The following is a 13,552-nucleotide window of genomic DNA, read 5'->3' as shown; positions in this document are numbered from 1 at the left end:
CCAAACCGTTTGGCACCCAGGACTGGTGTTGCGGAAGACAATGTTTCCATGGTCCAGGGAGCACGGGGGGTAGCTTCGCGATGATCCAAGCATGTGACGTTTGCGTGCATTTTGTCTCTATTGTTATTGCCTCAGCTTCACCTCAGATCAGCAGGGTTTTGATCCTAGAGGCTGCGGACCCTTGCCCTAAGGAGTCTCCACGTGGCCCTCCTCTTTTCCTATTAAGAGGACATTTAAGCCTAAATTCTAAAGCCAACCTCTTTAAGCTATTCATTTCCCCCCAGCTCTCTGTCTACTTGAAGTAGACATGTTTTAAATGTGTCTTTCTCTTGTCGGTCCATCTTTTATTACAGAGGGTCACAGTCAAGCTCTGAAAGGTGGAGGGAAATTATTTTTCCTCTTCTACTGAGCTACAAACCACTGTGTGTGCATGCTCAGCCGTGCCAGCTCTTTGCGACCCCATGGACTGTAGTCCACAGAGCTCCTCTGTCCATGAGCTTTTCCCAGCAAGAACACTGCAGTGGGTTGCCATTTCCTCCTCCAGGAGATCTTCCTGACCCAGGTATTGAACCTGAGTCTCCGGCATCTCTTACGCTGGCAGGTGGACTCTACCACTGAGCCACTTTGGAATCCTGTGAACCACTGTAGCTTGAGATATAATGATTCTGGGTAGGGCTGGTCCCAGTGGTGAAGACTCCAAGCTTCCACTGCAGGGGACCACAGTTTCATCCTTCGTTGGGGAAGTTTTACCAGCTACGAGGTTCAGCCCAAACAAATATATATATATATATAATGATATATAAAATGATGGTATAAATACAGGTTAAATCAGGGATGTGGTCAGGGTTTTCCTAGATTTTATGTCCCCTGCCAATTTCCTCATGTCTTTGATGATTCTAGGTCTTCTCCAAGCTACCAGTGACCAGTGAAGTTGCTCAGGCGTGTCCAGCTCTTTGCAACCCCATGGACTGTAGCCTACCAGGCTCCTCCATCCATGGGATTTTCCAGGCAGGAATACTGGAATGGGTTGCCATTTCTTTCTCCAGGGGACCTTCCTGACCCAGGGATCGAACCCAGGTCTCCCACGTTGCACGCAGACACTTTACCATCTGAGCTTTCCAAGCTAAGCTGCAGAGCATACATATATCCATTGCCGGGTGAGGCAAACCCAGGAAGAATCCTTGGGGAAATTTATCACAGGAAAGGAAGGGAGAATTCAAGAGGCAGTGATTCCAAGGGGCCTGGGGATGGAGGGGAGGAGGGGGAGCTGGTCTTTGATCCTGCAAGTCCCTTGGGCAGGTGACTGTTAGGTGTGGATGGCAGGCTGGGGGTGGAGGTGCTCCCAGAGGAGACAGGAGTTGCTTAGATAACTCAGAATCCCCATCAGCTCAAATTCAGGATGTCGAAATCCTGAAATCTGGTTTGCCCCTGATACTGGGGCTTCTCAGGTGACTGAGCGATAAAGAATCTACCTGCTAATGCAGGGTTCTATCCCTGGGTCGGGAAGATCCCCTGGAGGAGAAAATGGCAATCCACTCCAGTCTTCTTGTCTGGAGAATCCCATGTACAGAGGAGCCTGGTGGGCTGCAGGCCACAGCTGAGCAGATGAGCACGCACACCCTTGGTACTGAACTATAAACAGACCGAACTAAAAGTCCCCCAGACCCTTCAGCATATCTGACCCTTGGCTGGTATAATCTTGCTTAAATCACTGTGTTCCTCTCCTCCCCCTCACATTCACAGAGGTTTCAGAAAAGAAGTTCAAAGAGATGAAGTCACTTGCCCACGATCACAGAGCCACTAAATGTCATGAAAGTGAAAGTGTGAAGGTGTTAGTCACTCAGTCGTGTCTGACTCTTTGCCCTTCCAGGGACTGTAGCCCGCCCCAGGCTCCTCTGTCCATGGGATTCTCCAGGCCAGAATACTGGAGCGGGTTGCCGTTCCCTTCTTCACAGAATCTTCCCAACCCAGGGATTGAGCAGATTCTTTACCATTTGAGCCACAGAGAAGCCCTAGAAATATGGTGTGATTAGCTTTATGGGCTGGGCAATTTCACAGGCTAATGAGTGGGAACTGTTAGTCACTTAGTCGTGTCCAACTCTTTTCAACCCCGTGGACTGTAGCCCACCAGGCTCCCCTGTCCATAGAATTCTCCAGGCAAGAAATACTGGAGTGGATTTTCATTTCCTTCTCCAGGGGGTCTTCTTGACCCAGGGATTGAACTTGGGTCTCCTGCACCACAGGCAGGATCTTTACCATCTGAGCCAACGAGGGCTAAGCGCCATGCTCTGCCCCAAACCCTGCTCTGCTGAACTTCAGCTCCCCTGACCACTTCTTTATCTTTACTGCCTCCTTCTCTTTGACAGGCAGCATGATATTTTTCAAGCAACAGGATTACTTGGTGTTTGTCCTTATTTAAAATATATATACATATGTAATGCTGCAGTTAATAATACTGTGGTTCTACTGAAAGGAATTTCCTCCTTAATGGGGCCATTTAAGATCACTTTGCATTCATCCTCATTCATTCTATTCCGTTCTCAACTAAGCATCTAGAGACTCGTAGTGAGTGAAATGAGACTGAAATTAAACAGGACCCTGAGGAGCTCTCTTGGGTATAAAACTTCCTACCTGTCCCCAGTTTCTTATTTTAAAAAAATAAATAGAAAGAAAGGACTTTCTTAGTGGTCCAGTGGTCAGGAATCCACTGCAACTCCAGGTGACACAGCTTTGGTCCCTGGTCCAGGAAGACCCCACACGCCACGAGGCAACCGAGCCTGTGTGCCGCTACTACCGAAACCCACGCACCCTAGCACCTGAGCTCTGCAATGGGAGAAGGCACCGCAATGAGAAGCCCAAGCCCTGCCACTAGGGCAGTCCCTGCTCCCCACAACTAGAAGCCCGCAGGCAGCAGTGAAGCCCCAGCCCAGCCAGAAGCGAAATAAATAAAGAATTTCACATTTTAGAAAGATTTTTAAAATTAAAATTGTTTTCTTTTAATCTTCTAGGCCTTCCCCAAGATCCAAAGAGCAGGCTCAAGCAGTTATTAGGCAGAGAATCACAGGACTCTGAGCTCCTGAAGGGCTGGAGATAACAGTCTGATTCACATCTCTCAGTTACTCTCCTCCTCCCCCCAACTCTGCCCTGCTGGAGGATGATGAACACTTGCGGACCACAAGGTTGGAGGCATGCAGATCCAGGCTGGTTGGAACCAGAAGGCGGAGATTCCTGAGATTCCTATTACCCCACCATCAACCCATCAGAAGAAACTCATGCACTCTGAGGTCCTCGCCCCAAATTTAGCCTTTGAAATGCTCCCCCAGAAAACTCGGCGGGAGTGCAGTTCTTTTCAGCGTGAATTGCCCGCTCTCCTGGCCTGGCAACTTGCAACAACTTTTTTGAGCTCCAGACTCGGGACTTCCGTGCTGGCTCAGTGGGTGAGCATCCTCCGGGCAATATGGAGACACAGGTTTGAGCCCTGATCCGATGGTCCCACAAGCTTCATGTGCCACAGCTATTGAGCCTGCGCACAGCAGCCACTGAAGCCAGAGAACCTCCAGCCTGCGGTTCCCGACAAGAGCAGCCAGGCCATTGCAGCGAAGAGCAGCGCCGGCTCACTGCAGCCAGAGAAAGTCCGCACCAGGCAGCAAAGACTCAGTGGAGCCATGAAGAAATACTAAACAAACAAAAAGGAAAACCTCAGATTCTTAGGGTCACAGCATCGCACACTGGAACTTGGGTTTGACCAGATGACCCCTCTAGGCAAGGGCCAATATTCAGCCAGTAACCTCAGGAGGCCCGCTTGCAGCCAGTGAGTTCTGGCTTCCCCTGCCACGTGTGGGGTGTTAGGGATTCGGACTGCTTCTCTGAAGCAGTACTCACTTGTGAGTCCTCCCCAGGCTCTAAGCTGGAATCCCCACGGCCCACAGCTGTGAGGTAGGGTGGGGAGTGAATTCAGCCTGTGAATCGGGACCTGGGGACTTAGATTGGTTTCCTTCCAAGTCTATCTCTGTGTGGCCCCGTTTTCCCTGGGAACCCCTTTCTCCACAGTAAAATCAACATATGGCCCAGCACCAGACGTGCAAAGATGTTTCTGTGCCTGGGTGCATGTGGCTGAAAGGACATACACCCAGCTGATAACAGTGTCTATTTATGGAAAGTAGAACTGGGCGAAGGAGGCTTTTTCATTTATCTAATCTCTAGACTCTTTTCATTTTCCATAAGAATCATTTCTTGTGATTTTTAAAAGTGAATGGGCTTTCCCTGATAGCTCACTTGGTAAAGAATCCACGTGCAATGCAGGAGACCTGGGTTAGAGTCTGGGGTCAGGAAGATCTGTTGGAGAAGGGATAGGCTACCCACTCCAGTATTCTTGGGCTTCCCTGATAGCTCAGATGGTAAAGAATCCTCCTGCAATGCGGGTGACCTGGGGTTGATCCCTGGGTTGGGATGATCCCCTGGAGAAGGGAAAGGCTACCCACTCCAGTATTCTGGCCTGGAAAATTCCAGGGACTGTATAGTCCATGGGGTCACAAAGAGTCAGATTACGACTGAGTGACTTTCACTTTTACTTAGAAGTGAATAGCTAGAAGAGTCCTATTGGTTCCTGTTTTACAGAAAGTCACACTTTTGGTCCAAGGTCCCACAGGGCAATGGCATCCGACTCAAGACCATCTTGCCTGTGTCTTCCTTGTGTTGCCTTGGGAAAATTGGGGGATGGAAGTGCTGGGCACCTGTTGACCGTTTTAACTCCCGAGTCTTAGCCAATGCTGCCCAGGCTGGTAAGAAACCATCCTCACAGTTTTCCTTGCTTTCCTCCTGCTGGCATCTGATCCCTACTGGCAAATGCTTAGCTACCATTCCACCGAAGCAGGTCTATCTTTTCTCATATCCACTGCTATCAAATGTAAGAGCTATCACCCAACATGGTAAATACCCAGCTTCTTTTGAATTTATGACATGAGGTGCTTATTCCTAAGTCACAAGTCCAGAATGTGGAAAAGCAGCGTGAGGACTTGTCCCTGTCACAGGAAGATACACTCAGAGCTGAGGAGAGCTTTACCGCTTACTCTGAGAACAGTCTTCTCCCTAGCAAACCATCCTCCCAAATTATCTCATGATAAACTGGTGACACTTCTGGATCGAAGAAATGCAAACATAAGCACACAAAGAGATGGGAGGGGAGCCCATGGGGGTAGAAGGGGCGCTAGGCTTTGGATTCACACCAACTCGGTGAAAACACAGACCTTGAGCCAGCCCCTGAACCCATTCCACTGAGTGAACACCCTCTTTTGTGCCAGGAAACATGCTGGGCATCATTCATCAGTGGCTGGAACCTGAACAGCTTTGTGTTGCTTTCATCGTGGAGCAGACGAGGCAAGCAGAATCAGAGGAGACCATGCTAGTGGGAGTGCCCAGCTGATGACATGACAGAGTCTGGGCTCCCACTCAGATCTGGGGAAGGTGAGGCCAGTATCCATTCCTCAGGGAAGGGAGAGTCTTGTGTCTCCCGCACAAGGTAGGATGAATAAACCTCTGCTCCCAACACATCACTGCCAACAGGTGTAACTGGTAGGGACATCACTGGGTCAGGTGATTCCTTATGCCCTCTCCAAGAGCCTTCTTAGGACCAAAAGTCCTAGGAGAGACAAAAACCAAGAAGATCCTGAGAGGCAGCTGCAGAGCCGAGTGGGAGCTGGGTGGGCCCATGGCTGGGATCAGCACCATTGAGGCGGTGAAGCAGGAGGTCCAGGTTCCACAGCAGCAGGCTGGTGATGCAGGCGAGAGCGCTGAACACCTCCAGAGGGAGGTTCAGGGAGAGAGGCGGGCCCGGGGCAGGGGAGGCTGAGGTGGCTTCCTTGAGCCTAGGATCCAGCTGGTTGAAAAGGAGCTGGACTGAACTCAAGAGCGCCTGGCCCCTGCCCTGCAAGAGCTGGAGGAAGCCGACAGAGCTGGGGAGGAGACCGAGAGAGGCGTGAGGGTATGAAAACCGAGCCTTAGAAGATGAGGAAAAAACTGGAACTCTGGGAAACCCAATGCAAAGAGGCTAAGCACATTGTAGAAGAGGCAGGCAGGAAGCAGGAAGAAGCGGCTCGTAAGCTCGGGATACAAAGAGCTGATTCCTTGGAAAAGACCCTGATGCTGGGAGAGATTGAAGGTGGGAGGAGAAGGCGACAACAGAGGATGAGAGGGTTGGATGGCATCACTGATGCAATGGACATGGGTTTGAGTAAACTCCAGGAGTTGGTGATGGACAGGGAGGCCGGGCTTGCTGCAGTCCATGAGGTCAAAAGGAGTCGGACACGACTGAGCGGCTGAACTGATCCGAAGCTGGGGATTATTGGGGGAGACCTGGCACGCACAGAGGAGCGAGCTGAGCTGGCAGAGTGCCATTGTCGAGAGGCGGATGAGCGAATCAGACTGATGGAGCTGAACCTGAAGTGTCTGAGAGCTGCTGAAGAGAAGTACTCTCGAAAAGGAGACAAATACGAGGAAGAGACAAAGATTCCTACCTATAAACTCAAGGAGGCAGACAGGGGTTGAGTTTGCTGAGAGATCAGTAGCTGGGCTGGAAAAGACAATGGACGATTTGGAAGAGAAAGTGAAATGTAACCAAGAGCAGCACCTCTGTAAGCAAGGGATGCTGGAGCAATCGCTGCTCGACTTGAAGGAGATGTAGAGCGCCCGGTCACCCCCTGCCGCTAGCGGCTCCTCCCTCGACCCCGACTCTGCTGAGAACACCCTGCCTGAAGCTCACTTGCAAACTGAGGGCTGATCGTTATTTAAGTGGAAGTCTGCATGTCTCCTTTCGCCACCTCTCCCACCCCCACCCCCGTGTCCCTTTTGCCAAACTATCTCTGCCTTTCCCGAGCCCCAGCTGGGCCGGAGGCAGAACACCTTCGGGGACAACGTTGAAGGGAGTGTGGGCACAGTTTGAAGTGGCTTTGAAAGCCTGCTGTGATGTACACTTTTTGTAATTGCCTTTTCCTATTGTTGATGCAACAGCCATTTGTAAAAATGTTCCAGACAATTCCATGGTTCTGAAGCAACAGTCTAACCCCTTTCTCACTTTTGGAAGGTAACGTTTCGGCTTAATGCATATTGCCTTCTCCATCAGTTTAGTTCAGTCGCTCAGACATATCCGACTCTTTGTGATCCCATGGGCTGCAGCACGCCAGGCCTCCCTGTCCATCACCAACTCCTAGAGCTTACTCAAACTCACGTCCATTGAGTCGGTCATGCCATCCAACCATCTCATCCTCTGTTGTCCCCTTCTCCTCCTGTCTTCAATCTTTCCCAGCATCAGGGTCTTTTCAAAGACCTTCTCCACAGGGGAGGGGAAAAGGTATGGGCCTGCCTTACTGAGAGCCTCACAGCCCAGAGAAAGTCTCCATTTGGGGAAACCTCATTGCTCTGGAAAAAGAACCCCCAAACCACAAAGATGATTGCAGGAGGAGAGAGCCAAAAAAGTCTGTTCCAGTTTTCAGCTTTACGGTTTCTTTGAAACTTTTTTTCCTCTTTTTTCATCAGAAGTGACCCAACAAATTTAAGATGGTGAAACCTCTGGGACCAAATCCTTGTCCCAGCTCTACCGTGTTCCCAACCTGGGCTCACAGAATGCAGCATGTGGCCCTTATGTTGAAGCAAACACGTTTGCTCGCCTGCCTCCTTGAAAGAAAGTAAAGTATGTTTTGCCACTGATTTAGCCACAGGAAACTCATCTCATCACCTTTTTTGGGTCTGAAGGTGCTGTCTACAAATGCCATCTCATTGTGCTTTGTATTGGTTACTGCTGGAGAAAGCACGAAGAGCTTATGTACAAACCTGTTTTTAAATTTTATACTATTGTGGTACTTTGCTTCTTTGGGGTTGGGGCACACCAGTGACCCCTCTGGCTGAGAGCACTCTATAATCTGTGGGCTTGCAGTGTGCTGATCTTTTAAAGTTTCTTTCCCTACCCAATCCCCTCTTTTGGATGAGGTTTCAGTGAGGTCTGCTAGGTGAGTATGCTGCAGCTTAATTGGCTTAAAACATTCTCTCCTTTGGTGTGGTCTCTGTAGGGATCAATTTGGAGAAAGAAAACAATAGTGCAGCTGTTCTGATACTGAAAATTGATAAACATTGTTTTGAAACAAAGAACAAGCTCCTCCCTAATGGCTCAGATGGTAAAGAACCTGCCTGCAATGCAGGAGACAAGGGTTCGATCCCTTGGTTGGGAAGATCTCCTAGAGAAGGGAAAGGCAACCCACTCCAGTGTTCTTGGCTGAGAAATCCCATGGACAGAGGAGCGTGGTGGGCTGCAGTTTGTGGGGCCACAGAGTTGGACGGGACTGAGCGACTCAACACGCACATTTCCTCTCTGAAAAAGAAGATCCTGACAGTGCATAGGAAGAAGAAGCCCTAAACCAAGATCTGTGCTTTGGCAGATGAGCCTGGACTCAATGCCGGCTCCAGTGTGAACCTGCGATTTGGCGTACTTCTCTGGGGCTGATTTTCTAATGTGTAAAAAGAGACTATCACGTGTGTTAGTCAGACTGGAGCCTGCCAGGTTTCTCTGTCCATGGAATTCTCCAGGTAAGAATACTGCAGTGGATTGCCATTCCTATCTCCAGAGTAACTTCCCAACCCAGGGACTGAACACTTTCTCCTGCATTGCAGGCAGATTCTTTACCGTTTGAGCTACACTGAGGTTAGAAAGGAGAAACAGAGAGAGACTGGTGAGAGTTTAAAATGGAGTCCATGGGGTCAAGAAGAGTCGGACACGACTGAGTGACCTCTTTCACGTTTCACTTTCATACACTGGAGAAGGAAATGGCAACCCACTCCAGTATTCTTGCCTGGAGAATCCCAGGGACGGGGGAGCCTGGTGGGCTGCCATCTATGGGGTCGCACAGAGTCGGACACGATGGAAGCGACTTAGCAGCAGCAGCAGCAGCAGCAGCAGCAGCAGCAAAGCCCTAGCCTAGCGTATTTAGAGCAGCTCCCGATCTCAGGGAGGGGGGCCCTAGAGAGCTCCTCGCAGATACAAGGGGAGGAGAAAAGTTCTTGGGCCCTGGACTGTTGTTGGTGGGTCTTCAGGCGATTCCCTGGTCTAATTCCCGCCCTGACCTTAAGCCTGGAGTCAGCTTCACGCGCGCCTCCGTGCTTCTGATAAGAGACCGCCTTGCTCCTCTGTTGGGAGGACTTCCGGGAGAGGCGCCTGGGAGGGGCCGCCGGCTTGGGGAGGGGCCTGAGTGGGGCTGAGTCCCTCCGGGCTTTGAGGCTGAGCCTATTTCAGCTCCAGGCCGGGGACGGCCGCCCTCAGCGCCCTCGGGGTCCTGGAGGAGATGAGGGGCGGCAAGCTGTGCCGGCGAAGCTCGCCCCCGGCCCTGCGCCTGGGCCTGGCACCCCTGCTGGTTCTGCTCTGGGCCGGGCTGGGCGGCAGGGCGGACGAGGGGCCTTGGGGCTTCCAAGGCTGCAAGCAGCAGCTGAACGTGTCAGTGCTGGGGGCGCTGCCCGGGGCGGGCTGGGACAACCTGCGCAACGTGGAGCTGGGGCTGGTGCTCGGGCGCGCCTACTCGCAGTGTCTGACCACCGAGGACGGCGAGTACCTCATCCCCGACGGCATGCTGGCGGTGCCGCGGCGCGAGAGCCTGGTGCAGACCCGCGCCGACCTGATGGACAGCTGGGTCAACTACACCGACACCTGGGCAGCCTCGGTCAATGCCGAGTTCTCCTTCCTCTCCTTCCTCAACGGCAAGTTCTCCGTGGAATGCCAGAACGTCCGGAGGTACAGCCTGCAGTACCAGACGATCACCACCCGCGTGCAGCGGCGGCACAGCATCTACTCCGTGAGGGTCCGGGGGAACCCCGACTTGCACCCCGACTTCCGGCAGCGCCTGCTGACCCTCAGCGACCACCTGGAGAACAACCAGACCCTCGAGGCGGAGTACTTGGCGGAGATGCTCGTGTTCACATACGGCACGCACGTCCTCACCGAGGTGGAGGTGGGGGCCACCCTGGTGCAGGAGGACCAGGTGAGTCGGGAGCTTGTGGGCCATGAGGACAGGAACAGGCTCAACGTCACCTTCGCCGCCTCCGCCTTGTTCGCTCGGAAGATCGGGGTGGGCGACGTGGTGTCCTGGGACAAGCAGAGACAGTGGGTGCAGGCGTACCAGCAGGGCACGGTGGCCTCCAAGATACACAGCCGCGGGGGCCCGCCCTTCTACGAGGGCCTCACCCTGCAGAAGTGGCAGGAAGGCGTCGCCAACCGGCTGGTGGCCATCGACCGCTCGGGCCTGCCGCTGCCCGCGCTGCTGCAGCCCGAGGCGCTGCCCGAGCTCCCGGCGCCCGCCGTGCGGCGCGTGGAGGCGGCCGTGAGCCGCGCCATCGGCCGCTACTACGCAGTCAACATGCACCCCGGATGCGTGAAGCGCGGGGCCCCCAACTTCGACCCGCTGGCCAACGTGGACGACGGCTCGTGCACTGACGGCCAGCACGCCAACTTCAGCTTCGGGGGCGTCTTCCAGGAGTGCGAGGCGATCACGGGCCCCGAGGGTGGCCGCCTGTGCGCGCCCTACACCATCCTGAACCCGCTCACCGGCCGGACCTCCTGCCCCGCCAACTACACGGCCAGCCTGCTGGGCAGCGAGGTCAAGGTGTGGAGCGAGAGGAGCTACCAGTGCTGGCCGCGCTGCGAGAAGTGCTGGCTGATCTTCACCTGCTGCCACCGGATGTGCGGCTACTGGGAGGTGCAGCGCGTAGTGCGCGTCAACGCGTCCTGGTGCGCGCCCTCGGGGGCCGCCCCGACGGCCGCGGCCGGCCTGCTCTTCGGAGGCCTCTACAGCCCCGGCCGCCCCAACGCCCGCACCGGCGCCCAGGCCTGCCCCTCGTCCTTCTTCCCGCTGACCCTCCTGGGTGACCTCAAGGTGTGCGTCAGCAGTGACTGGGAGCTGGGCGCGGCCCACGCGGTCCCCTTCGGGGGTTTCTTCAGCTGCAGGTGGGCAACCCCTTGGCGGCCCGGGCGAGGGGCCAGGACCCCGAATTGAAGGAAGTCTTCAACCTGAACGTCGCCACGGATTACCCCATGACCTGCCCGGAAGGCTACAGCCAACACCCAGCTTACCTCAGCAGCGGCTGCCAGGTCCAATACTGCCTCCGGGCTGGGTTCCTCTTGAACCCGCAGCAGCTCATGGTCCGGTTGCCGCCCTTTGTGGCCCGCCCCAGCCTGCTGGGCAACAGCAGCGGCCTCAGGGCCTCGGTCCTGGTGGACGCCAGCGGGCAGCGGGCCTGGGTGAAGCTGCAGGGCTCCAGCCTCTGGCGGCAGACCGATATCCACGACCCATCCGTGGCAGCCCAGCTCCTGGATAAGGGGGGTTCCCGGCCCAGTGCTGGGACCATCGCGAGCGCCTGCCTGGGGGCCGTCTTGGGCGTGATTGCTCTGGCTCTGGGGGTAACTTGGGGCTTCAGGCGCTACCAGAAGCGGGGTTACAGGAGATTGCCGGAGGGCATCCTGGCAGAGGAGCAGACAGTCTATGGGACTGCAGAAACCGCTGAGAGCCCCACTCCGTCTGGCTGCTCAGAGAATGCCAACAATTCCGTCTAGACTTGGCCCAAGCGGCAGCACCCTTCGCCCCTGGTCAGGGCTTCAGTCCACTCTGTGTCCCCGTGAACTGGGTAACCAGATGTCTGATACCTCCTCGCAGAATGGGCCCCCTTTCTCAAGGTACAGGGACTGAACGGTGCTTTCTCAAGTCATGCCCCAAATCACCTAATTCAAGCTCAATTCCTGGAACAATCTCTTTCCCTAAAGCCTTCTTGAGAGCAACCCCACTCCCCTCCCCGCCATTCTTCTTGCCATATTCTTATGTTGGGCACTTTCTTTGTTGCAAAGAGCCAATAAACCCAACTTTGCTCAAATGCAGGTGTGTTCCTGGTATTCTTTGGTGGGGGCTGGGATGGGGTAGGAGGGGAAGCAACAGAGAAGGTAGAATCAGTATTGACCCCAGGATATATGGCGTAGCTTCGTGTTAGATTTTTTTTTTTGTAATTGTTATAAAATTCATTTTGTCCATTCATTTCCCCAGAATCATTGCCTTGAACCCCAAAAGTTCCATCTTGGACTCGTTTTAAGTTAGGTCTGTTATTTTTGTTTTCCAAATAGGGGCTGACCTACTTGTGGATGATGGAATGAATTAGGTTGTTTTTTAATCACATTTTTAAAGCAATTTTTTAAAAGAAATCACAGTATATTGCATGAAACAGATACAATGTTTATATAATGTTATATTTTATAATGTTATATTTTGTGAAATAAGTTAATCACATAAAATTGCCCAGATCCAACCATTTTGACTCACCCTAAAATGGCAGGTATGTATACACGCACATACGTATGGGATCCCAATGTAAACTATGATACAAGCTATGATCACCGTGGGAGAACTCTTCCATCTCATCCTCTGTTCTGAGAAACTCAGCTTTGGAGAGCTGAGAGTCCTCACCCACGGTGGAAGACGTCTCCGCTTGCATATTCTGTTTATCTCCGGTACACCAAAGTCTCCCGGGGCCAGTGTTCCATTCGTGATGTGCTTGCAGCGAAAGGCGCATCGCGATTTAAGCCCAGAGTGTGGGTGGGTCTGCAGCTGTCACAAGGACAAACTCAGAGTGTCCCAGTAAACCGTCGGACCTGCAGGACCAAGTCCAGATGGTTCCCTCATGTGGGAATTTTAGAGCCAAATCTGAAGGCACTTGGAGAGGCCCTAGGTAGCAGCAAGTGTTGCCCCCCTAGGGCGGACAAGACCTGTATTTCCATGGTCTGAGTGACCTAGGTGAGTCGTCTTACTTCTTGCCGTTTCACCAACTCTAGCTACACAGTGGACTATTCCAGGGTCCTGATGGGGTGGTATTGGCACAAAGTCTTGAGTCCCGAGAGAGCAGACAACAGAAATCCAAGTGATTCCGGGATGTTCGAGCTATTTCCGCTGCTCCTATACATGCACATTGGAATAGGCTGTCAGCTAAGAACTGACTGACCGGTGGCTCTACTGATCTTTCTCCAGACTTGTGGTCATTACCATTTATAGAGGCTTTCTTTACATGAACATTACCTTTATGATAGCATCTTACTTTGTCTTCACAAACCTTAAGTAGGTAAGTAGTTCTCATGATATGAGTGAGGAAACTGAGGTTCAGATGTTGACCTGCCCAAAGTTACATGACTCAAATATTAAGAACAATAATTGTGGGACATTGCTGGCTGCCCAGAGGTTAAGACTCTATGCCACTAAAGCAGGAGGCATGGGGTCAATCCTTTGTTGGGAATCTAAGATCCCACATGCCTCATGGCATGGTCTGAAAATTAAAGAAAAGAAGGAAAAAAAAAAAAGGCTCATGCCTTCTGAGTATTTAGAATGTGCCCTTTGGAAAGATTATTTCATTTAATTATTTGCTGAGGACCACAATAAATCCACTGGCTTGGTCTGGGGCTGATATGCGCCTCTGGAAATTCCCTATACCTCAGTTTGGTCTTCTGTTCAATGTAGATAGCATGTTAAATTCTCAGGTTACTTGA

General features: G+C 52.7%; 1 protein-coding gene and 1 pseudogene across 1 annotated transcript; both read left to right on the top strand.

The window, feature by feature from the left end:
• Positions 5,708-6,679, top strand: LOC102190440 (annotated as a pseudogene).
• Positions 9,327-11,027, top strand: LOC108637593 (macrophage-expressed gene 1 protein-like). Its single transcript, XM_018058863.1, has one exon. The coding sequence runs from the start codon at positions 9,327-9,329 to the stop codon at positions 11,025-11,027; it is 1,701 nt and encodes a 566-aa protein (XP_017914352.1).

The sequence above is a fragment of the Capra hircus genome, chromosome 15, assembly GCF_001704415.2.
Source record: "Capra hircus breed San Clemente chromosome 15, ASM170441v1, whole genome shotgun sequence".
In the NCBI taxonomy this organism is placed as follows: domain Eukaryota; kingdom Metazoa; phylum Chordata; class Mammalia; order Artiodactyla; family Bovidae; genus Capra; species Capra hircus.
This window is presented reverse-complemented; position numbering and strand designations above follow the sequence as displayed.

Excerpts from the sequence above, each read along its gene's own strand:
- LOC108637593 (XM_018058863.1), top strand. The coding sequence starts at position 9,327 with ATGAGGGGCGGCAAGCTGTGCCGGCGAAGCTCGCCCCCGGCCCTGCGC.